The sequence below is a fragment of the Neltuma alba genome, unplaced genomic scaffold, assembly GCF_004799145.2.
Source record: "Neltuma alba isolate B1F8T4 unplaced genomic scaffold, ASM479914v2 tig00013170_pilon, whole genome shotgun sequence".
Taxonomy (NCBI): domain Eukaryota; kingdom Viridiplantae; phylum Streptophyta; class Magnoliopsida; order Fabales; family Fabaceae; genus Neltuma; species Neltuma alba.
The window spans coordinates 39,328-62,095 of NW_021637481.1; the positions used below are offsets into that span (position 1 = coordinate 39,328).

Genomic DNA, 22,768 nt, shown 5'->3' on the forward strand with positions numbered 1-22,768 from the left:
AATTTTAATTCCGTTGCGGTGTGTGTATATTACTTTGATCCTACATATAAGTTATTTGTCAAAAAAATTTTGGTTCTAAATAAGTTACTTATAGTATATTTAATGCTTGTTTTCTAATTTAATCTTATTTAATTTTTATTAGAAAGAAAGTAAGAGATTTTAAAATGATTTGTAAATAGAGAAAAAATTTGATAAAAATAAAATTTAAAAAACTTTATCGATTTAATATATTTTCTAATAAAAAGGTATTTTAGTCGTTTAACTATATTTACAAAATACCATATCAAAAACCACTTCCGTCTTTATCATTTTTCAACTCTTAAATGCTTGAATTGGAAAATAATAATTTCAAGGCTCTTTTTCCGGGATTTTCTCTATTTTTTAGAGTGTCGTCCAGTTTTTCTTTTAACATCGTCAACAATTAAAAAAAAATCAAATATTACAATTATTTTTATTATTAACACAAAAATATATATTACATGTAGTTTAAAATCATATTTACACTAGAATTAGGCCTCCTATAATATTGCACAAAAAAATTCCAACAACATGGCTTGATTGTCCATAATTTTTATAGGAGTTAAAATACATCCAACATCTTGAAGTATCTTTTAAGTATAGAAAAATACACCCAACATTCTTAAGTATTTTCTAAGTAGTATTTATTATATTAAATTAATTTGTGATTTATCCATCACCCCAAAACATTTTTTACTACTTAAACAAGTATTTTCTAAGTAGTATTTAGTATACTAAATTAATCTGTGATTTATTCAACACCCTAAAACATTTTTCAGTACTTAAAAGATACTTCAAGATGTTGGGTGTATTTTAATCCATGTAAAAACTATGGACAATCAGACTATGCAGTGCGAATTTTTGCGTGATACATTGTACGAGGCCTAATTCTAGTTTAAATATGATTTTTAAATACATATACTCCTCTGGTCCTTAATATAAAACCTATTTAACTAATTCAATTAGATTAAACAAGTTAGGTAAATTAGTTAATTATAAGAAATATGACATGTTTTTCCTAAAATACTATAATCATCTTCCTCAATATTCTTCCTCCCTCACTTACTTGATTATGGTTAAAAAAGTATCCATAAGGGTAATTTGAAAAAAATTGATAAATATGAAAAATAGGTCTTATATTTAGGACCAAAATTAACTCAACAATTAGATCCTATATTGAGGACCGAAGGAGTAATATATACTTGTGTTAATTATAAAAAGCCTAAGAAAAAGTATGGCTAATAATGGCCTTAGAAAAAAGGAGAGATGGGGAAATGGACATCACGCGGGGTGGGGAAAAAATTCATTTAAAGTTGCGTCTTTCCTACATAAAAAGAGGCCATTTGGGCACTGAGCATGAGGTGATCATGCATGGGTTCGATGAGCACCTCATGCGGACTCTGTCATACGGAGCCATAGCGACAGAAGATCTTTGGGAAGTCTTGTTGGTTTTGGTGCCATGATAAGAAAGTAGGGTGAGCCAAAGAAAAAGAAAGTAAAAGAAAGGAACTAGGCTTGGCCGTGGTGATTTTCAAGGTCAAAGTACTGAAAACCAAATCGATTAATAAACTGATTAAAAACAGTAATTTGAATTACGATGATTTACTCAGGATCAGACCAATCATAATTAAAATAATATTTATAGCAAAATCGTTAATCCACAAATATATAGAATATTCGTGTATAAACAACGCACGATCCAACAAATGTCATTTCAAGCTTAATAAAAGATATAAAATCTAACATGCATGATCTGGAAACTTAATTTTACTTATGATTTGTTTTGCTATGTCTTGTATGTATTGCTTACTGTTCTCTTTTTTTTTTTTTGGGCCATTAATCTTGTACCGTTGACTGTCCTTGCTTCGTTTCTTTGAATGATATTTTCCTTTCCAGTCAAAGAAAGGGTAGTGGGATATGATGTTTGAGAATTGTCATTTAGCAAAATGATGACTTGTTGGTCAGAAGTAAACTAAAGAGTGTCGTTGGGGATGATGGCTAATTAAGTTCCAAATTTAATTAATGCGACTTTTACTAGTCATTTTGAGTTTAGATTCCTTTAGGGTAATTAAATAATTCATTCCTTCCACATTACTCTATAAGAATAAAACGGTAGGAAAAAATAGATGCCTCACTGTTGAAGTCTTCTTCACTATTGAAAGAGAGGCGCAAACATAGCAAGCACTTGGGGTAATTAATGACGTCTTCACTACTATTGAAAGAGACGCGCAAAGATGGTGCTTCTTGGCCAACCTTTGTATACGAGGGAAACGAAAATCTCATAGTACAATTTTTCTTCTTGTCATTGTACAACATAAGGTTAAAACTCGATCGATAATTCGTGATTAGGTTTAGAGACTTGACTTTTGAGTATTCTCGTAGAGACTATACAGTTGCCCATTGGGTGATTTAATTATTAATTAATGGGTGGAAGAAAAGAAGTCACCAATTAATAGTTAATGGGATATGACTACGTCCAAATGACCTAATCGGATGGACTTGTCACTTTTCACTAAGCTTTGACTTTTTTTTTTGACCAGCAAGCTTTGACTTATTGCAAAGGTTGTATTGGGGTCTTGTTTCCGCCGTAGAGAGACCGTGTCTCTTTGGCTTAATATAGAAAGGGTGCCACTAGAATTCTTTTTCATGTCTTGGCTCTTCCACGTATGTACTTCATCAGTTCAAATCATATACAATCTCTAAAAGGATTACATTTTGAACACTTCAATGGGTGCAAAAAAAAAAAAAAAGATGAATGGCTGGGGAGTTCGACAAATTAATTAAATTACTTATAGCGACCTTAATTCAATCATTTCAAGTTTAGTTTTTTATAATATAAATAATTTACTTATCCTGTTTTATTTATAAGTTAATTACTTCCAACCTGTTTCATCAAAACAGAAATAATAATAATAATAATAATAATAATAATAATAATAATAATAATAATAATAAAACCTCGTTAACTATGCCTTGAAAATAAATGAATCTAGTTATTTTTTTTTTTGGCCTGCAAATGAATGTAGTTATAATGAACTAATATTTTATACCCCGTATGGTCCCAGTTATAAGCTTTAAATCTTAAAAAATATTTATTCTATTTTATAAGTTTCAATTTGGATTTGTCTCAACATGTAATGTATTTTTTTAGTTTTACATTTAATTATTTATTATCTCTCATTTGTCATACTTTCTCTCATTATCTCTATATACTCTCTCTCATCATTTTTCTCATTTATTATAAGGCTATATTTGAAAACAAAAATTTATTTCTTACTTATTCATTATTTTTAACTAATTTTAACAAATTTTTGTTATACGTTACTTGAAGTTTGTCATAATGACGGGATAGAGTAAAAAGTTAAGTTTGAGTATTACTGCCAACATAAAAAATTTAGTAACAACTCATTCTATCATACTAAATAGTAAATACCAAACACTTCAAGAAAAAATGATAATAATCACAACAATTTCGTTGACTAATTGCCTCATTGCTATCACTATCATCTGAAAAATTACGGTGCCTTGCTTATATTAATTCATTCCCCTGGTCTTCACATATCATGCATTTTTCCAACATTAATAAGGTAAAAGGACTACACTAATTTCATGGGAAGAAATTATGTTTGGTGGACCAATTACGGGTATGTGGAGGTACAATGTTTCCGTTTTGACTTGTGATGTCCATTTTCTTAGATGGAAAAACCATTATGCCTTGCGTCCCACGTCTAAGGGAGCTCTCTCATCTCATCAACATTTATTTTCATATTGGAAGAATCACTGTGAGATGATAAAAGAAAATATACATATATGTTATACATCATTATAAGAAAAGAAAATACTTACATCAAATTCTTTTTGTTATATTTGTTGTATCAAGTTTTTCAATCACATGAATATGTATCGTATATATTTTTTCATATGGGTTTAATAATTTAATGAAAATGCTGGTAAAAAAATAGTTTAATGATAATATTTTACAAATAGTAGACATGGCCAAATTTCATTGAAAAATTTCACATAATGGACATGAGAAAAAGAACTTATTGTAAGTGTTGTCCTATTAAAATTTTCAAATATAAGAGAATAGTTTGAATCTTGTCTTTATAGTTTATCCCACAATTCGTCATTCAATTGTTAAAATATTTTTTGATAATTATATTTCTGATTATCTTTTTTAAGACGCACGAGATTTCTCCATTTATATTTAATTAGTTGTCAATTTTGTTTGGAAATTGACGTGAAAGGAGAGGAAAGAGAGTCTCATCTACATCTGAAGATAATCGATGACGTTCAGATTATCGCCTTCTTGACTTTTCTTTCCTTGATGTCAACACATTATTGGCTAAAATATACATTTGATCTTTTACCTTTATGCAAGATTTCAGTTTTGTTCCGTAACTTTAAAAAAAAGTATACTTTTAGTTCTTTAACTCCAAAAACTGTTAACAAAAAAAATGATGATATTAAGTTCTTGAATGCTGATAAAACATTACTAAATACTAAGCTACATATGCTGGTGGGATAGAAATCAAGTTCTAGACTCAATTATAAGTAGTGAAAGGTTCGTCAATGCAATTTTTCTCTTAACATTTCACAAGAAGCTACTTAATATATAAAACTCTAATTCACATATTCTAAGTTATTTGAATAAACAATCTTTAATTTTTCTAATTACAGATGATTAAAAAGGTATTAACAAGTAATTAGAGCCTTGAGCTCAGGCCAAAAAAATTAGAGTCTTGAGTTAATTATAATTGCATTATAAAAATAAATTAAAGGGACGTTAATTATAGCTTTTATGAAATGCTAAGGAAATCATCACCCCAAACCTTTCACTTGTTATTTTAGAATGTTATTCATTTCGTTACTTTTATCTCATAGTTTAATTTATCCTTTTATTTTGGCTTAATTCAAATTAAGGGGTCCGCTTTACTTTCGGTATTTATCAATTATATGAATAACAAACTTTTCGTGAGAGAATAAAACGCTATTTTTCGTTAGTTATATTTAGTATCCGACACACACACACACAAACCATATCATAATTCACAAAAGCTAATCATGAGTATATTGAGATGCATCAATTATATAAAACCACTCCATATATATGTTTTTACTCATAGTAGTGTTACACAGGAAATCAAAATACACACACATACATATATCATAATAATTATTATTTTTTCTTTGGGACAACATAGTAATTTTTCCTATAACATATTATAGCTACCGAGGATATTGCTCTGAAACTGAAAGCTGATTTACTGATCCGTCTGATTTGATTCCTGGTAAGCTTCTCCAGATATAAAATGAAGGTTCTGAAGGAACAGGAAGAGTGATGGAATAAGTACTCAGCATTGGAACAACGAAAGCCATTGTTGGCCTGTCTTCTGCATTTTCTTGAACACACAGTAACCCTATGTGGATGCATCTCATTATTTCATTTCTCGACCCAGCATCCTCCATCAACGTTGGATCCACAATATTTGCCAATGTCCCTTTTGTCCAGTTTTTCCAAACCTGAGACAACTTGTTCCATAATTAGCTACTACCACATCAATTTTATGTTTTTTTCTCTTTCTGAATATATGTTTCAGCTAAACATTATTGAGAAATTCATACCTAGTTTTGAATTTAGTACTAAGATTAGATTTGGATGGACATGCTTACCGCGCTTACTATGTGCTCCCCATTTTCTCCATTCTGAAATTCACTGTTTTTCTGCCCACTTATAATTTCTAAAACCAATACTCCAAAACTAAAGACATCTGATTTAGTTGAAAATGTTCCATTCATCACGTATTCTGGTGCCATGTATCCACTGTCAAATATTTTATGAAAATTATGAGTATATTTAAATTTAATTAGTCAAGTGATATCTCTACTGGCCGCTAGTGAGAAAAAAAAGGTCAAGTGATATCTCCAATGTTATAACACTAATCTAACACGTCAATAAACTTACTAGGTCCCAACAATTGTACTTGTCTTGGCTTGAGTTTGATCTACCACAAATAATCTTGCCATGCCAAAGTCTGATATTTTAGCATTCATCTCTTCGTCTAAGAGCACATTGCATGCTTTGAGATCACGATGAACAATTCGTATTTGAGAATCATGATGAAGGTATACAAGGCCTTTGGCAATGCCTTTTATGATTTTGTAGCGCTTTTCCCAATCCAATTTCACCCTTTTGACGGAATCTACATAAATACACATGTTACTAGGTGACTCGTACTTCCTCCGATTCAAAATATAAGATAAACTTTATCTAGTTACATTAAAAATTAGTTTAAATTAGTTTAAAATAATAAATATGTAATGCATGTATTTTTTTTCCAAATATATCCTTATTAATGAAGAAACAAGTAAACAATGCAATAAATGAATCAAAGAGGAAAGAGAATATATGGGGTGAATTGAAGGGGGAAAAAACTCATTAAATGCTTAGACAAAAATGAATGTTATCTTATTAAAAAAAAAACAAACTCTTCCAATAAAGTTTAGCTTATATTTTGGGGGAGCATATATCTAGTGATCCTTTGAATTCGACCTGCCTAAAAGAAGTCAAAGAAACTTGGCAATAGGTTAATCTGAAATAGAAGAAAAGCTTATATATGCACGTAGCTGACATCACATAATCAAACATTAATATTGACTTACCAAAGATGAAGCAGTCAAGGCCTTTGTTGGGAACAAACCCGTAAATAAGGAGCTTTTCTTCTTTTTCGAGACAAAAACCTAGTAACCTCACTAAATTCCGATGTTGTAGCTTGGCCACCAGCAGCACTTCATTCTTAAACTCCATTTCACCTTGCCCAGAATCTCTACTCAACCTTTTTACAGCGATCTGTTGTCCATTATATAACCTACCCTGAAATTATGTATTTTAAAAAACAATCAAATACGTGAGTGTTGATATAATATAAAATACAGGCACGGGAATTTTCCGTTTGAATAATATTTAACACTGCATCATTTAATTTCTTACCAAGTAAACAGGTCCAAATCCACCCTGTCCAAGCTTATTTGCATCAGAAAAATCATTTGTTGCCTCTCTGATGGTTTCAAAGTCCATTTGCAATGACTCAACGGTCATGATTTCATCTTCATCTTCTCCGGCTACGTTACGCATGGCAGCACAGGTATATGTACGTAAGAGGGTTAAAGCGACATAAGAAAAATTTTTTCAACTAAAATAATGTTGGACATGATTTTCCATGACTCCTTGTTTTGTATGTTTTTATTAAATATTGAACTTAGACTAGAGTGGCCATAACAAAGCTTGAATTGTGTGGTTCACAACTTGTGTGTGTGTATGATAACTTTCCATACTTTAATATTTTATATTGAATTGAGATTGATTGATTATACCTATAATCAATCAATGTTTCAACTCAATTATAACTCAATCTCACTTGTAACTTAGTCCTTATAATTTTATTTAGATTGTAGCTCAATCTCTATATTTAACCATTTAATAAAAAATTAGTCCCCATATTTTAAAAAATAAAATTAATATTTGTTGAATGTTAGGGCAATGGTTGTGTTTTAGGAATTGAGTTGCAGCCGAGTCAAAATTTTAGGGGGTGACTTGAACCCATTTAATGTATAGAAATTGAGTTGCAATCAAGCTAAGATTAAAGGGGTAATTAAAAAAAATTAATTTTCCCTAATTTATGATACGTTGACTTACTTCGAATAGTCTTCTTTGGCCTCCTGGCTTTAATGATAACGATGAAGATGACCAGTGCGATGAACGCAACAGTTGGCACAACCATGGCAAAAACAATTCCTGTTGTGTTTCTCTTTCCTGTACCAAAAAACACGATTTTGTGCTCATAAGTATAACATATAAATCGGAGATTGCCCCATTCAACCAAATCCTCGAGAGACATGTAAGTAGCTAGAGATTGCCCCATTGAAGCTTTTACCCCGTGTGTGTGTGTGTGTGTGTGAACTGCATGCGAATATTGATACCTTTCTTGGGTGCCGTCGGAGGAGCAGGTGGCGGAAGAGGAGACGGCGGCGACTGCAATGATATGAATGGTTGTGCAGCTGCAGGATCAAAGAAGATGTAACTCTCATATCCAATCTTGCAACTGGGTCGCACCACTCTGCCACCTTTCATTCCATTACAACATTTCGGGATTTCCGAGATAGCCCCGTTCAAGCAAGCTCTGCAAACGTTCTGTGACAAGTCCGGCGTGCACTCTACCAGACCATATATCGTCTGATTGCTCGGACCTGTCGCATTCGCCGTCGCGAACTTCCGAACAGAGTTGCCGGAAGAAGCCCTGTCTCTCAAAAGATTCATCATCTTCGTCACCACGCTCATGAACTGGTCTTTCTCCAACGCCTCTTGTGTGTTCCACAAATAGAAATATGGCGATGTTTCCATGCGACCGAATATGGTTCGGTTGGAGTACCGCAGGAGGCAGTTATCGTACCAGCCGATCGCCTCCTTCACGTTAGGGCAATCCTGGAGAAGAGTAATCCTTGCATCTGCGAGACAACTGCGACAATATGGTTCCTTAATATCTCCTCGGCAGAGTGCGATGGCGTTAACCCTGTCGGAGTTATTGCCGGAGGAGAAGTTGTAGAAGCCATAGTCGATTTGCATGGTGGAGATATTCATCAAAAGGTTTTTGAGATTGGTCTGAAAGGTACTGTTGCTATCATCAGTAGCCCCATTACAGACAAATTTTAAGAAGTTTGGTTGGGATTCAGTGCCCTGATGAGACATTAGGGTTAGGGCAAGGAGAAAGAAGAGAAAGGAGAAGAGCCTCATTGTGACGATGGTAAGAACTAAGAGTAGTAGTGTAAGTGTTTGAGATTTGGGTGATGAGGTTTGTGTTGTGTTGTCTCTATTTATAAGATATTATGTCTGCGCCCTAAATTAATCAATTAAGTCTTATATTACCTCCAGTCTTAACTATAAGATTTTATTTACAGACTATAAATAAGATTTTATAATTAAAACCGAAGGTAGTATTAAGGACCTGAGGCAATATATCGTAAATGCCCCTATCTCCACGTAACCTTGTGGTTGGGGAGATCAGGCGCTAAGTCCAACCTTCCTAGAGTTTACTTTAAGTTGCCTTTTAAATGTTAAATTTGTGTGTATTAATCCCGGATACTTATTATTAACATGTAATAACAACTTTATATAAATTAATAAAATTAGGTATTTTTTGCAAAATTTTAAAATTATCATCCGTAAAAGTTATTAATTAGAATGAAGAGTTCGATTAATTAGTCAACAAGTTTTATAATTAGTTAGAGATGCAATGTGTAAAAGATTGATACTTTAGACAAAATATATGAATTATATTATGAAATATGTTAGCAATCTCGATCAGTCTCGATAATAAACGCGGACACACATTATTGTATGGGGATCTAGCCAGTATTATTATAATTTACTGTATGTAGTTGCTATTTTTAACAGAAGATTTTGTTTATTTGTTTCAATAACACATAAAAATATTTTAAACATCAATAAAATGAGGTTCTGAATTGTGAAAGATAAATCAACAATCAAAATTAAAATCATTTCAAATATTGATTGTCACCCGAAAAAATAGGACTAATCTACAAATTTGAAAACTGAAGCCGTCCTTTTACTCTTCTATTTTACATGAGATTTCATTTTGATCTCTTAATTCTATAAACTATCTTTTCAGTTTTTTAACCCCAATGCACTTAACAAAAGATATTCAGATACTGAAATTTTAAACATCAAACAAATTGTTCAAAAAAATTATCATATTAATTATAATTTTCAAAATAATAATATTTGTCACAAAAATCAATATTTGTGACTAATGAAGTTAGGGTTAGATAACCAAAAAAAATATTTTTAAAAATTAAGGGATCAAACTTAAATCTTATATAGAGTTAGAGAATTAAATGAGTGTTACCTATTTTAAAATATTAATGAGTAACCATTTACGCCTGTATTGATAACAAACACAAATGTCACTAGTAAAAATAGGAGAAAAAGATAAAAAGGAAAAAATTTGGTGAAATTTGAGTGGTTACAAATTCATCATATCCTTTATTCTAACTGGGGGAAAGTAGGATAATAACAAATGTAAAATTGTATAGAAAAAATTATAAAATTCACTTATAATCCTTAAACAAACTCGAGTGATATTAATAAATTCGTATGAATAAATAAGATTCCTTTTGTCCTTCCACTAAATGACATCCGAGGTTGCTCAAAAGAGAACCTCTTCACTTCTTATCTTCATTGCTAGATTAATTTTAAACGTTCCAAATTTAATATCATGCAAAAACATTATTATAACATCGAATAATGTGTATAATTAAACTATTAAAATATTACCTATCAAAACTGCAAAGGATTAAAAAAATCAACAAAAATATTCACCCGTAAAAATCATATTTTAACAGCATAAAATTATTTATATATTCTTTATCAAAAAAAATTTATTTATATATTTTTGGTTATTTCATAATATAATTTTTTTATAAGATATTAGATCTCAATTACTCCCTCTGATCATTTTTATAAAAGCTTGATAACTAAATTACATGATTTAAGAAAATAGTTAAAATTAGTTAAAAGTAATAATATGTAATAAATGGACTTTATAATGCAATATATAAAATTAATTAGGAACAAAATGCAAAAAAAAATTAAATATTTAAACAAACATATGTGTAATCTTTTAAAATAAACCAAGATAATTGAAATTTTAAGCTATTATAAAAACGACATGAGGAAGTATTTAAATTTCATCTAATGATAGAGACAAAAAGTGGAGGGGGAGGGAAGTTGAAAGGCTTCCAATGTTGATTGTAAGTGCTCCTTCTATCTTATTTATAAGTTCCAAATTTAGGAAGAGTAATAAGTTTTAATTTGAATTTGTGTCAATATTTATTGTATTTTTTTAATGTTGTTCTTCATTAGTTTTTTCTTGTCATATTTTGATTTCTCAAACATTCTGTTTCATCCTTTTTCTTACTTATTATAAAAATTTATTTTAAAAATAAAATTATATTTCGAACTAATTTTTATTAATTACTCCTCCGATCCTTAATACAAAACCTATTTAATTAATTTGACTAGATTAAGAAAGTTAGATAAATTAGTTAATCATAAAAAATATGACATGTTTTTCTTAAAACACAATAATCATCTTTCTTAATATTCTCCTTTCTCTTCTACTTGATTATTATTGAGAGGGTGTCTATAGGGATAATTTAGAAAAATTGATAAATATGAGAAATAAATATTATATTTAGGATCAAAATTAACTCAATAATTAGGTCATATATTAAAAATTGGAGGGATACTTGTTATTCAATGACTTTTCTTCCCATGAAATTGTCTCTTGTGTGACTTTCCCAATTTATTGCGCTTTTGACGGGCAAGGACAACCTAGTCAATAATCCATCATCCATGAGAAAAAGACTAAGGCGAGGGCGGTCCCGTCTTACACGCCATACAAAAAATCTGTGCAAATCTATCTAGTTTTTTTTTTCAAAAGAAAAAATTATTTTCTGGTTGAAAGGTAATTTTGTTCTCAAAATATTCACACAAAAAAATTATAAATATATTAAAAAAATTTATTCAATGTAGTCCTAAAAGTATTAAAAAATGAATGATATCGCCATATTTCAGTTAATGTTAATTTTTTAGCTGAAAAGGTGACAAAATTGTTTTTTTTTTGTTTTTACTCGTCCTGGGTGAATTTTTTTTTACCATTCCTCTTAAATAATATTAAGTAAAAAAAAACTTTTAGATACATACAGTTCCTTAATACTACTTCTTGTGCTAAATATAAGAATTACTTGGAGATTTAATTTGATTCTGAATATAAAAGCTTAATCTATTTTTTTCCATATTTATTTATTTATTTTCTCAAAATAGTCCCCATTATGATTTTACATGTTTTCCCGCACAAAAAGTATGATTATTTTTTTGATAAACTCACAAAAATTATGATTATACACGTTAGAGAATTTTTATTATTCTAATACAAATAATTAACAAAAGTATTTTAAGAAAAAAATACATATCTATTACAAATAACCAGCTTAACTAATTTTTTTAAATATTCATGAATTAATTATCTATAGTTATTTAACTCTTATATTAAAAATTGAAAGTAGTAGTTTCCAACCAAAAATTACCCTTGACTTTTTTTTTCCCAGTAGGGTCTATCTATTCTTCCGTATAACATCTGATTAATTACTTCCTTCAGTCTTTTATACAAGACACAATATATTTCTCTAATTTTATTTATAGGATAGAGAGAGAGAGAGAGAAAATTTGTTAGTACTATTTATAGGAAAGAGACGGAAATTTTTCATATACATATATAATTTTATTCTTCATTTATTATGTTGTTAAATTTATATTCATGTAGTGTGTAGAATGTATATTAAATATGGATTAAGTTGAAAAGTTATTAAATTTTAAAGTTAATAAAGTTTAAATTTTTTTTTGTTTGTATAAAACACATTGAAAAGTAAATTTTAAATAGAATTAGATGAGTAATTTTAGAGCAAGCATAGTCCTATTCATAATATACACTTTTGAATCTCTGTAATTTTTTTAGCAATAATAATTTTATTTCCACTCAAAAAAAATACTCGCTTAAAATATCTAAAATTTTAACTAATTTTTTAGCATTGATTATCCTTTTTTCCTACTTATTCTCTCTCGCCCACTTTTTCTTGGGTTATTTGAAAAACGAAAAGAAATAATTAGTGGGGAAGATGATTATCCCAATCGAGCCCAATGGTCACACTTCAAGAACCGTAATTAAACATTGGAAGCTTTTAGATTCGCATCGGTTTAAATGGCCACTACATGTTCTGCAATATTTTCTAGTAATAAAACTCAAATATATATTCCATTACAACAGCTGGAATTACGTTAAAGTCCTTACTAGTACTATAACTTAAAGCCAAATTTATATTGCCATTAATCTGCCAGTTAAGCTAACTATTTTTATTGGAGTGTGGCGCCTGAGTTTTATTGGCTCCTGGATTTCCACTGTATCGACCATCTTGTACCTATAAATAAGAATATACATTAATTATTAATTAATTAATTAATATAAGTAACAAAAGTAAAAGATTGAATTAGTTTTATAATATGACATTAATTACCGTGGTACAAGCTCAGATGGCAGCTGTCCCTCAAAGTTTTGGAGTAGGAATGCCAATGCTGCATTCATCTGTTGCTGCTGTGTTCTGCTCTGTTCTTGTTGCACTTTCACTTTCTGCACTTCATTCTCTAACTCTGCACACAACCACTCAAACTTAATCCTCGATGTTTGGCAAAAAACCAAAACATAATTTTAAAAGTGATTTTATGACATACCAAAAAAATAGCATGAGAGGAATTTTATTTTGATTTTCATAAAAACACTTTTTAAATGTGCCAAACATTCAAATCCAATTATCTCCATTTGTAACAAGTCAATAATTATGATCCATTTTATGGTTAGATTTAGCACACTCAAATGGGAAAAATATTAGATTAAATATACAAATCTACCTGTGAAATATTCCCTTATACGGATTTGATGCTATAAATTTTTTTTTTAATGTAATAATATACATGTATGTTCTCAAATAAAACAAAAAAGTGGCATGACCGATAATTGCAGTTAATGTTCATTTATTTTATGACATTTTGTTCGAGTGGGCCCATTTACTTTGTGTGGTGTGGATGTGAAATGTGATTTGGCGTAGCTGTCTTTAGCCCAAACGGATTAAAATCTTCGTGGTAGGCCCTGTTATTGGGCTTTTATGAACTTAACCCAGAAATTTTTTGGGAAAATTGCTGATAAAAACCCCTCAATATGTAAAATTATAATTTGAGATTTTGAATTTGAAAAATAGTAAATAAGGATTGGGTCTCACTTTTGCAAATATGAAATGTGAGTGAAATGTCTAAAATATCCCTCAGCCAAATTGTGATTTCATCTACTGAAATTGTCATTTGTTAAAGTGAATTTGTTGTTTCCCATAATCAACTCGTCATTTGACATACTCTCAGTCAAGTTGTGATTTGATCTATTGAAGTTATCATTGGCTAAAATGAACTTGTCATTTTTCATAGTCAACTTGTCATTTGACTGAGGGGCATTTCAGACATTTCGTCACAATTTTATATTTGCAAAAGTGAGACCAACTCTTTATTTGCTATTTTTCAAATTAAGGGTCCCAAATTACAATTTTATATATTGGGAGGTTTTTATTTGTAATTTTCCCAATTTTTTTTATAAAAGTTGTTAAATTTAACATGCAATATAATATAAATTCTTGGAACCTCTTGCATTATACTCACTTGAGTTTACTTCATTCCAATTTATTTTATTATTTCTACAAAATAAAAAGGATATATATATAGATTTTGTAGCAAAATTACCTTTGTTTTTTACCCCAACATTTAAATTAAGAGAGAAAAGTAGATATATAAAATAAATTAAATAATTATAGAACTCACCAGAACATGAAATATTTGTTGACTTATTAGTTTCAATATTTTTGGCTCTCCTGGATTTAAGTAGGACCACAAAGATGAGCACTGCCAGCAACACAATAATTGGGACTCGCACGGTAATTATAGGTCGGGATGAGTTGCACCTTCCTGCTCAAAACAACTTTGGGTTACATTTCTTTTTCTTGTTGATGATTAGATTATATATGAAATCAAAAACATTTTGATATGTTATAAATAGGGTTAAGGTGCGGATTTAACAACCATGTTTTACAAAAAGGACAACTGGCACCATTTACTTTTGAAGGGTGCTAAAGTAGACACAAACATTAAAAAAGAGTGCTTTTTAACCACAGCCGTTGAAAGGCCTAACGTTGACGGTTACAAGGATGGGCGTGAGAAAAATTTGACCTAAAATGATGAAGTGGCAGGGAGTAAATAGTGACATGGCAGAAAGAAAATGGTGATGTGGCTGAGACTAAGGTGATGTGGCTGAGACCTAAAAATTGGATTAAGTGTGAGGCGCGAAATCAAACATTAAGAGTAGGAGGCAAAGCGTCAATGGGGTAAGGAGAGAACGAGAAAGCTGAGAATTAAGATTCTTGTAGGGTTCTGAATTGGGAAACTAAAAACGTGAGAAATCGAGATAGAGGATTAGCAAGTGTGGTCCATTGAAGAGTATGTGATTGAAGATTCTCGAAGGATTACAGACGAGGGAACAGTAGATTCTTCACAGGTAAGCATCGATTTAGACAAAAAGTTGTTGTATTTTTAAGTTGAATAGTGAAATGGCGTCGAAGCCCTTAATAATTTGGGGATTTACTTGTTGCAGTGCGAATGGCGACAAACAAGGGTGTTAATGTTCCTGTTGAACCGGGCAATGTTGACACAAATGGAGGAGACGACACGGAGGCCAAGAAGTACGAGACATTGGAAGAGAAGCATGCGAGGCTACTTAAAAAGGTGAGTTAAATGTTTGATTTGGCAAAACGAAGTGTGCAAAGGACGAAGGAAAAATTGAGTGAGGGGCATGGAAGCATAGGTGAGTGGGTAAGAAGAAGTAAGGAAAATGAGAGATGGGTCTAGGCCAATCAAGATGAGAGAGAGGTAGGGGGCAATGAAAATGACAAAGAGAAACAGGGCAATGAAAATGACAGAGATCCAGAACAAGAGGTGATTGAGTGTGTAGATGTAGATGGTTTAGAAGAGATAGATGATGATGGAATTGAAGATTTACCTGAACATAGGGAGGAAGGGGGAGATAGTGAGGATGACGTTGTTAGAGAAATTGATAAAGGGAAAAGAGTATTGGTTATGGATGAGGATGAAGATAAAAGTGAGGAAGGGGGAGATAGTGAGGATGAAGAAGGTTCTGATAGCGAGGATTCGAATTATGTTGGAAATAGTGCCAGCTCTGACACTGAGGAGAGTTTGGTGGATGATTTTGAAGTATCTGAAAATAGTGAAGAGGAAGATGAGGATATGGGCCTTAATGAAGATTGTGAGCCTCCAGATGAAAGAGTTGGGCTTAGCGTGTTGGAGGGCTTGGGAGACCAGCCTTTCTTTATGTTAGGCATGACTTTCTTAGACCTAAATGAGCTTAGGAGCGCCATAGACAGCTATGCTATTTCGAAAGGGGTTAATATCAAAATTATTAGAAGTGAGAAAAGGTTATTAAAGGCAATATGTGAAGAGGGTTGCCCATTCACCTTATATGCATCGAGAGATGGGAATAATGTGGGCTACAAGGTGAAGACATTGTGCAATGAGCACAGGTGTTGTAGGGTTTTCAAGAACCCTAGGGCAAGTGTGAAGTGGCTAGCTGAACACTTCAAGGAGAAAATACAGGAGAGACCTAATTACAGCATATGTGAAATGAAGAATGATGTTGAGCGTGAGTTGAAGGTCCACGTGAGCTTACATAAGTGCAAGAGGGCAAAGAGGAGAATAATACAACACATGGATGGGAGCTTCGTAGATGAATTCTCCAAGTTAGAAGCTTACTGCAATGAACTGAAAGTGTCAAATCTTGGGTCAGATATTAGTATGGAGATAAGTAACGAGGCTTTGGAACAAGGGAGAAGAGTTTTTAGAAGAATGTATTTGTGTTTTAATGCAGCAAAGGTATGATGTTTAGATTTCTGTCACATATGGTATAATCTGTTAATTTGTTGTTTTATATTTCAGTTTGTCCTGATGAGTCAAAATTGTTGGTTTAGGTTAGTTGGAAAGTTGGGTGTAGACCATTGATTGGAGTTGATGGAACATTTCTAAAAGGTAAAGTTAGAGGGATTCTGTTAACTGCTGTTGGTTTAGATGCTAACGACTCATTGTACCCGTTAGCATTTGCTTTGGTTGATAAAGAGAATGGTATGAATTGGAGTTGGTTCATTCAGTGGCTTAGAATATCACTTGATCTTCACAATGGTGGCAAAGTAACTTTCATGTTAGACATACAGAAGGTATGATTAGTTACCTTTGCTGATTTACATATGACTTATGTGGTTTTAATGAGAACATTTAATTGACTAGTTCTATACATGTAGGGATTACAACATGCTGTGACAGAGATACTTCCAGAGGCCAAGCATAGACTTTGTGCAAGGCATATTTATGCTAACTGGAGCACAAGGTGGAGAGGAAACGAGATGAAGAAAAAAATTTTCTCTTGTGCTTGGAGTACGTTTGAAGAACAATTCAAAGACAATCTCAAAGCACTTGGAGCACTTAACAAAGAGGCAGCTGAAGCAATGGTGTCATACCCTATACCTGCTTGGGTAAGAGCTTCTTTCAGTAATAGATGCTTGTCTTGGGTTGTAGACAACAATATGAGTGAGAGTTTAAATTCTTGGATTGATGAATATTGATATCTACTTGTTATTAGAATGTTTGATGGGATAAGGGTTAAGATGATGGAAAAATGGGCTGAGAGTGAGCAAAATGTGAGGAATTGGAAAGGCAACTATAGTCCAAAATGTCTGGACTTATTTGAAGCAAATAGGTTGTTGTCCTCTACATGTAGAGTTTTTTTCAATGGGGATGAGGGATTTGAGGTGACTGAGGGACAAGATAGGCACACAGTATGTCTCACTAGGAAAACGTGCACGTGCAGGGCATGGGATTTAACTGGAATCCCATGCTAACATGCTATTCATGCTATGTATCACTGTAAACTGGAGCCCCTCACCCATATCTCATGCTATTACCACAAGGAACCTACATTGCTAGCTATAGGACAAAGTTTGCACCTGTGAGGGGCAAACAATTCTGGGATACAGAACAATTTATCCCTATGCTACCACCACCTGAGTGCACATTGCCTGGCTGACCAAGGAAAAAAAGAATCAGGACAGAAGAAGTAGCAAGAAGGACAAATGTTGCCTCTAGGAAAGCTACTCAAGCTATGTCAAGTAAAGCTGGCATGAGCAATGGTTCAGAAACACCACTTGTTGAAAGAGTAAGCAAACGGGGACAAGTCAACAAATGTGGCTTCTGCAGGAAAGTTGGGCACAATAGAAGCACTTGCACAGAGGTAACTTGTGCCAATTTCTTTATATTCATTTATTACAATAACTATAAGCTAACTTTTCATTTCTTTCTAGGCACCTCCCTCAAATAAGCCTCGACCTGGTAGAAGGAGGAAAACAGCCAACCAAGGCACAACACAGCAACCATCCAATCCCACTTCACCTTCACAGCAACCACATAGTCCACCTACACAACAACCACCCCCTCCACCTTCACAGCAACCACCCAATTCCACTTTACCCTCCTAACAGTCGACAAATCATCCTCCATCGACACAACAACCACCTAAACCTTCCAAACACATAGCAAGAAAGAGGGTTGTCTACAAGCCCAGAGTTGAGTGTGGAATGGGTATAAGAATTGATGAGGGAACTGGGAGAACCGTCTACAATGTAAGTATTACTAGACACTCTTCTCTTCCATTTTAATTCATGCAAAGTTACTGTCATTTAAGTAATGTTATTGACTTATGCAGCTTGGAATGCGTTCTGAGGTGGTCATTGAGGAGGGTATTGCACAGGAGTATATACAACACTACGTGGACCCTCAGAGTAAATTTCCAATCCCAAATGAGAAAGAACTTCGACTGTCACGAGCTTTAAAACGCACTGTACCAGAGGGTTCCAGGAGGATACTATTCACTAGGCAAGGGACCGCTGTTTCACAACCATCAACACTACCATTCACACCTCCTGGGTTGATGTGGAAGGGCCAACGAAGCATTTCAAGTGCCCACCTCCAACTGCAAGCCAAATGATGAAGACAAGAAGCAAGACCAACTCCAAGAGCTCTGACATTTAGATTGCTTAGAAACATTTAAGACTATGTATTTGACTATTTTGTACTACGTATTTCGTTACTTGGATTATGGTTACCTTATTGCCTTTTACATGGGATTATCACTTCCTAGGTCTAAATTTTGGTGAACCAATGCTTAGTCTTTCAGATGGATGCCTTCTTATTTTGCAAGTCCTATGTGATGTAACTAATTTAGCAACATTAGTGGCATGTACAAATGTCCATTATAATTAATTAAGGTTATTATCTTATGTTACATCTTCAGTTCCTCATTATTAATTAGGTTACCTTTACATCTTATTTAATTCATATGTTCTTCTCTTCTATTATTTCAATTAACATTATTGCCATCAAAATTACCACCCTTGTTATATAATTGTTGGATCAGTAATTGCTTCACCACGTGAATAATTCTTGAGAGAAGACCAAAGATCAGTTCTTGAATATGTATTCAAGAAGACCAGTTCTCAAATACGTATTCGAGAAGCCCATTTCTCTAATATATATTCAAGAAGACCAGTTCTCAAATACGTATTCGAGAAGACCATTTCTCTAATATATATTCAAGAATATATTCGAGTAGCTTATCGATAAGTTCATTTATCAAACAGCTTATCGATAAATGTATTCTTATTTATTCTCGAATATATTCTTGAATATATTCTTGAATATATATTAGAGAAATGGTCTTCTCGAATACGTATTTGAGAGCTGGTCTTCTTGAATACATATTCGAGAACTAATCTTTGGTCTTCTCTCACACTTCACATGCGCCCCACCTCGCTTTTGATCGACGACAAAAGCCTTCGATGACAACATTGACCTTCGGCATCAACTTTTATTTTGTCGACACAACAGTGCCACGTCACCATCTCATTCACCAACGTGTCGTCCATCTTCTCGACACCGTGTCATTTACAAACGTCCATTTGCCTGAACGTTAACTCGAGGCATAATTGCTACGATAAATTACTTCCGGGATATTTAAGAACAAACAAAAACTTCCGGGGCAATTAAGAACCTTAACCCTAATTTTTTCATCAAATATACCACGAAGTGGTCCATAATTGTTACAAAACAGCTATCATAACCCATATCTCCTGACATACAAATATATTGCAATCAATTTCACACACTCCTACTTTGTCAAATACAAAGCAACTACTGCAACCGATATCATTACAGACACTAACATTGCTCTTCTAAACTTATTTTCCCTCTTCCTCTCTTCCACATCATTCAGCTCATGTCTGCATTTAAGCTTCTTCAATTCACTGTGAATTACATTGAGCTCTTCACTTAGTCTCCGCCCATGCTCTCCTCTTTGGTTCTTGCTACTTTCATCATATAGTCTGTCAATATCATCTAATAGCTCCTTGATCACAGTGTTTGCCCTCTCACCGAAGTCTCTATCATGCCAAGAGAAATAGCCACATCCCCCATCCTGTCGTGTTCAATACCAACATTTCAACCACGGAACTAGGGAAGAAAATAGCATTTTTCACAGCAAGAAAACCACTTCATACCTGGTCATAGTTTGGGCAGCCATAAAACCTCCTACCTGGGTTATTATCAGTCCACGCCGTCCATCGGGGAGCTACTAACCCATGATGGCAATACCTCATCGGCGGTTCATAGTTGTCCTCATGACTAGGTTGCCTCAATAAAGCAACCCTTCTCTTGTATCTTGCCGTCGATGAGGACGATGATGATGCCATGAACTTCACTTTTAGACCTCACTTTGTGTACTCCCTGCGTCTTTGCCTTCTTCGATGGGTATAAATGTGGTTACAGGGAAAGGCGTTTGAACTTTAATAGAGTCATTGAACTCTCTACCTGCCACGTCTGAAATGGTCTGAAGCTTAACACTTGCCAGGTGGAAAAAGATGTGGAACCCACTTACACAAAGTGGACGGACGTTTGGGCCTTCCAACGGCTGTGGTTAAAAAGCGCTCTTTTTTAATTTTTATGTCTACTTTAGCACCCTTCAAAAGTAAATGGTGCCAGTTGTCCTTTTTTAAAACATGGTTGTTAAATTTACACCTTAACCCTTATAAATATGAAATGATACAGTTTTGAATTTTTATTTATGATTTTTGGAAGAAAAATACTTTGAAAAAGCATGCAGTTTTGATTTTTTTTTTAAAGCTCAAAATTACAGCATTCCATATCGGTAACTTATTTTATGAAAAATTCTAATGATCAGTGATGTGTGTGTGTGTGTAAGCTTATTGCATTAGAGAGTAGTCATAAGAGACCTTTTATCGCCAATCACACACAAACATTTTAATCAATAAAAGTTTCACAAGATGTGGGTGGGATTAGGGTGTCAGCTACCTCTTAATTTTATAATTTTTCCCAGATATTTTTTGTGAGCCTTTTTTTATTATTAGATTTTACAGACATTTTGGTATCTTATTTATTAAAAAAATGGTTTAATTTTTAATTTTTTAATATTTTTTTAAGATTAATACTCTAAATGGTTCGGTTTGTTTTCATCTTAAAGTATTAAATCTTTAAAAAATTATAAAAAAATTAAAAATTAAATTTTTTTTTACAAATAAGATATCAAAATGTCATTTATTTTATGTAAAATCTAATGGTAAAAAGAAACTAAAATTTTTTTTTTAAAAAAACCCCAAAAGCAACGGGTAGCTGCGAGGCGGCTAACAAAACGCAGCTCACGCCTCAACTCAACTAAGTAGCCTGCAATAACAACTTACGATATAGAAAACAATGACAACAGTTGCATGCTGCTCATTTAATTGATTAGATTATCTACATCGTACTCTCCCGTCTTAAATATAGGATAACTTGTACTACAAAATGGTTCATATATTTAGGATAGGGGATTGATAAATGATTTTTTTTTTTTTGAGTTAACTGTTAAGTGATTTTTCATATAAATATCTACACACCTTGTTTGGGTACGGAATCAAGAACTGCCGGAGGGGATGGTGGCAACGGCGGTGATGTGAAAGATTATGAAGCAGCAGGATCGAAGAAGCTGTAGGTTTCATATCTAATGTTGCAGCTGGGTCTTACCACTCTTCTACCTTTCATTCCATCGCACCATTTCGGGATTTCAGAGATTGCCCCATTCAAGCAATTATTGCAATCCTTGCTCGACAAGTCCGGCGTGCATTGTGCAGGACCGTATATCGTTTGATTGCTCGGTCCCGTCGCGTTCGCCGCTGCAAACTTCCGAACAGAGTCGTCGGAAGCAGCTTTCTCTCTCAAGAACTTCATCAGCTCTGTCACCACAAGCTTGAACTGGTCCTTCTGCAACGCGTCCTGTGTGTTCCACAGATAGAAATATGGCTGTGTTTGCATGACGCCGAATATGGTTCGGTTGGAGTATCAGAGAAAGCAGTTATCGTACCACCCGATTGCTTCTCTGACGTTAGGGGCACAAACTTGGAGAAGAACAACTCTTGAATCTGTGAGACAACTGCGACAATCTTGTACCTTAACATCTCCTCGGCATAGGCCGATAACATTGACTTTGTCAGAGTTTTGGCCGGAGGACAAGTTGTAGAGGCCATAGTCGATTTTTGTGTCGGAAGAGATGTTAAATAAAAGGGATTTTAGGTTGGTTTTGAAGGTACTCTTGGTGGTCTCATCGTCGACGGTGCTGTTACCGCAGTAGAATTCAAGAAGTTTTGCTGGGCATTGGTGCCGTGATGAGATATTAGGGTTAGGTTGAGGATCAGAAAGAAGAAGAAGAAGAGAAATCAGCCTTGGAGAAAGCATAGCTATTGCAAATGTACGTATTTTTCTGGATGGAGTGTTTTGAGATTTTGACTCTTCCCACTAGTTTGAGACTTTGTGTTGGGCTTCTATATATATAGTCCTTATTGTAGGGGTCCTTCTGATGAAAGAAATTCTCAATACTTTTTATAAGCTAAGACATAGTTTTAATGTGTATGATTGATT

General features: G+C 33.1%; 2 protein-coding genes and 1 pseudogene across 2 annotated transcripts; 1 reads left to right on the top strand and 2 right to left on the bottom strand.

The window, feature by feature from the left end:
* Positions 1-5,247: 5,247 nt before the first annotated feature.
* On the bottom strand, positions 5,248-14,123 carry LOC114735020 (cysteine-rich receptor-like protein kinase 26). The gene is made up of 10 exons (XM_028922676.1): positions 14,057-14,123; positions 13,168-13,300; positions 12,989-13,071; positions 7,999-8,826; positions 7,715-7,831; positions 7,010-7,140; positions 6,682-6,892; positions 5,984-6,221; positions 5,692-5,842; positions 5,248-5,541 (listed from the first exon to the last, which is right to left on the bottom strand). Exons 1-10 carry the CDS (start codon positions 14,121-14,123, stop codon positions 5,248-5,250), a joined length of 2,253 nt encoding a protein of 750 aa, XP_028778509.1.
* LOC114735022 (cysteine-rich repeat secretory protein 38-like) lies at positions 13,250-22,585 on the bottom strand (annotated as a pseudogene).
* LOC114735021 (uncharacterized) lies at positions 15,344-18,282 on the top strand. The gene is made up of 5 exons (XM_028922678.1): positions 15,344-15,469; positions 15,593-16,630; positions 16,726-16,968; positions 17,053-17,283; positions 18,109-18,282. Exons 1-5 carry the CDS (start codon positions 15,344-15,346, stop codon positions 18,280-18,282), a joined length of 1,812 nt encoding a protein of 603 aa, XP_028778511.1.
* Positions 22,586-22,768: the final 183 nt, after the last annotated feature.

Excerpts from the sequence above, each read along its gene's own strand:
- LOC114735021 (XM_028922678.1), top strand. The coding sequence starts at position 15,344 with ATGGCGACAAACAAGGGTGTTAATGTTCCTGTTGAACCGGGCAATGTT. Across the intron at positions 16,631-16,725 it reads TGTGTTTTAATGCAGCAAAG|GTTAGTTGGAAAGTTGGGTG; the intron begins GTATGATGTTTA and ends TTGTTGGTTTAG. Across the intron at positions 16,969-17,052 it reads TCATGTTAGACATACAGAAG|GGATTACAACATGCTGTGAC; the intron begins GTATGATTAGTT and ends CTATACATGTAG.
- LOC114735020 (XM_028922676.1), bottom strand. The coding sequence starts at position 14,123 with ATGAAAAATGACAAGTTCATTTTAGCCAATGATAACTTCAATAGATCA. Across the intron at positions 8,827-12,988 it reads AAAAATAGTTAGCTTAACTG|TTCTTACCATCGTCACAATG; the intron begins GCAGATTAATGG and ends TACTACTCTTAG. Across the intron at positions 7,832-7,998 it reads TCCGACGGCACCCAAGAAAG|GAAAGAGAAACACAACAGGA; the intron begins GTATCAATATTC and ends TTTTTGGTACAG.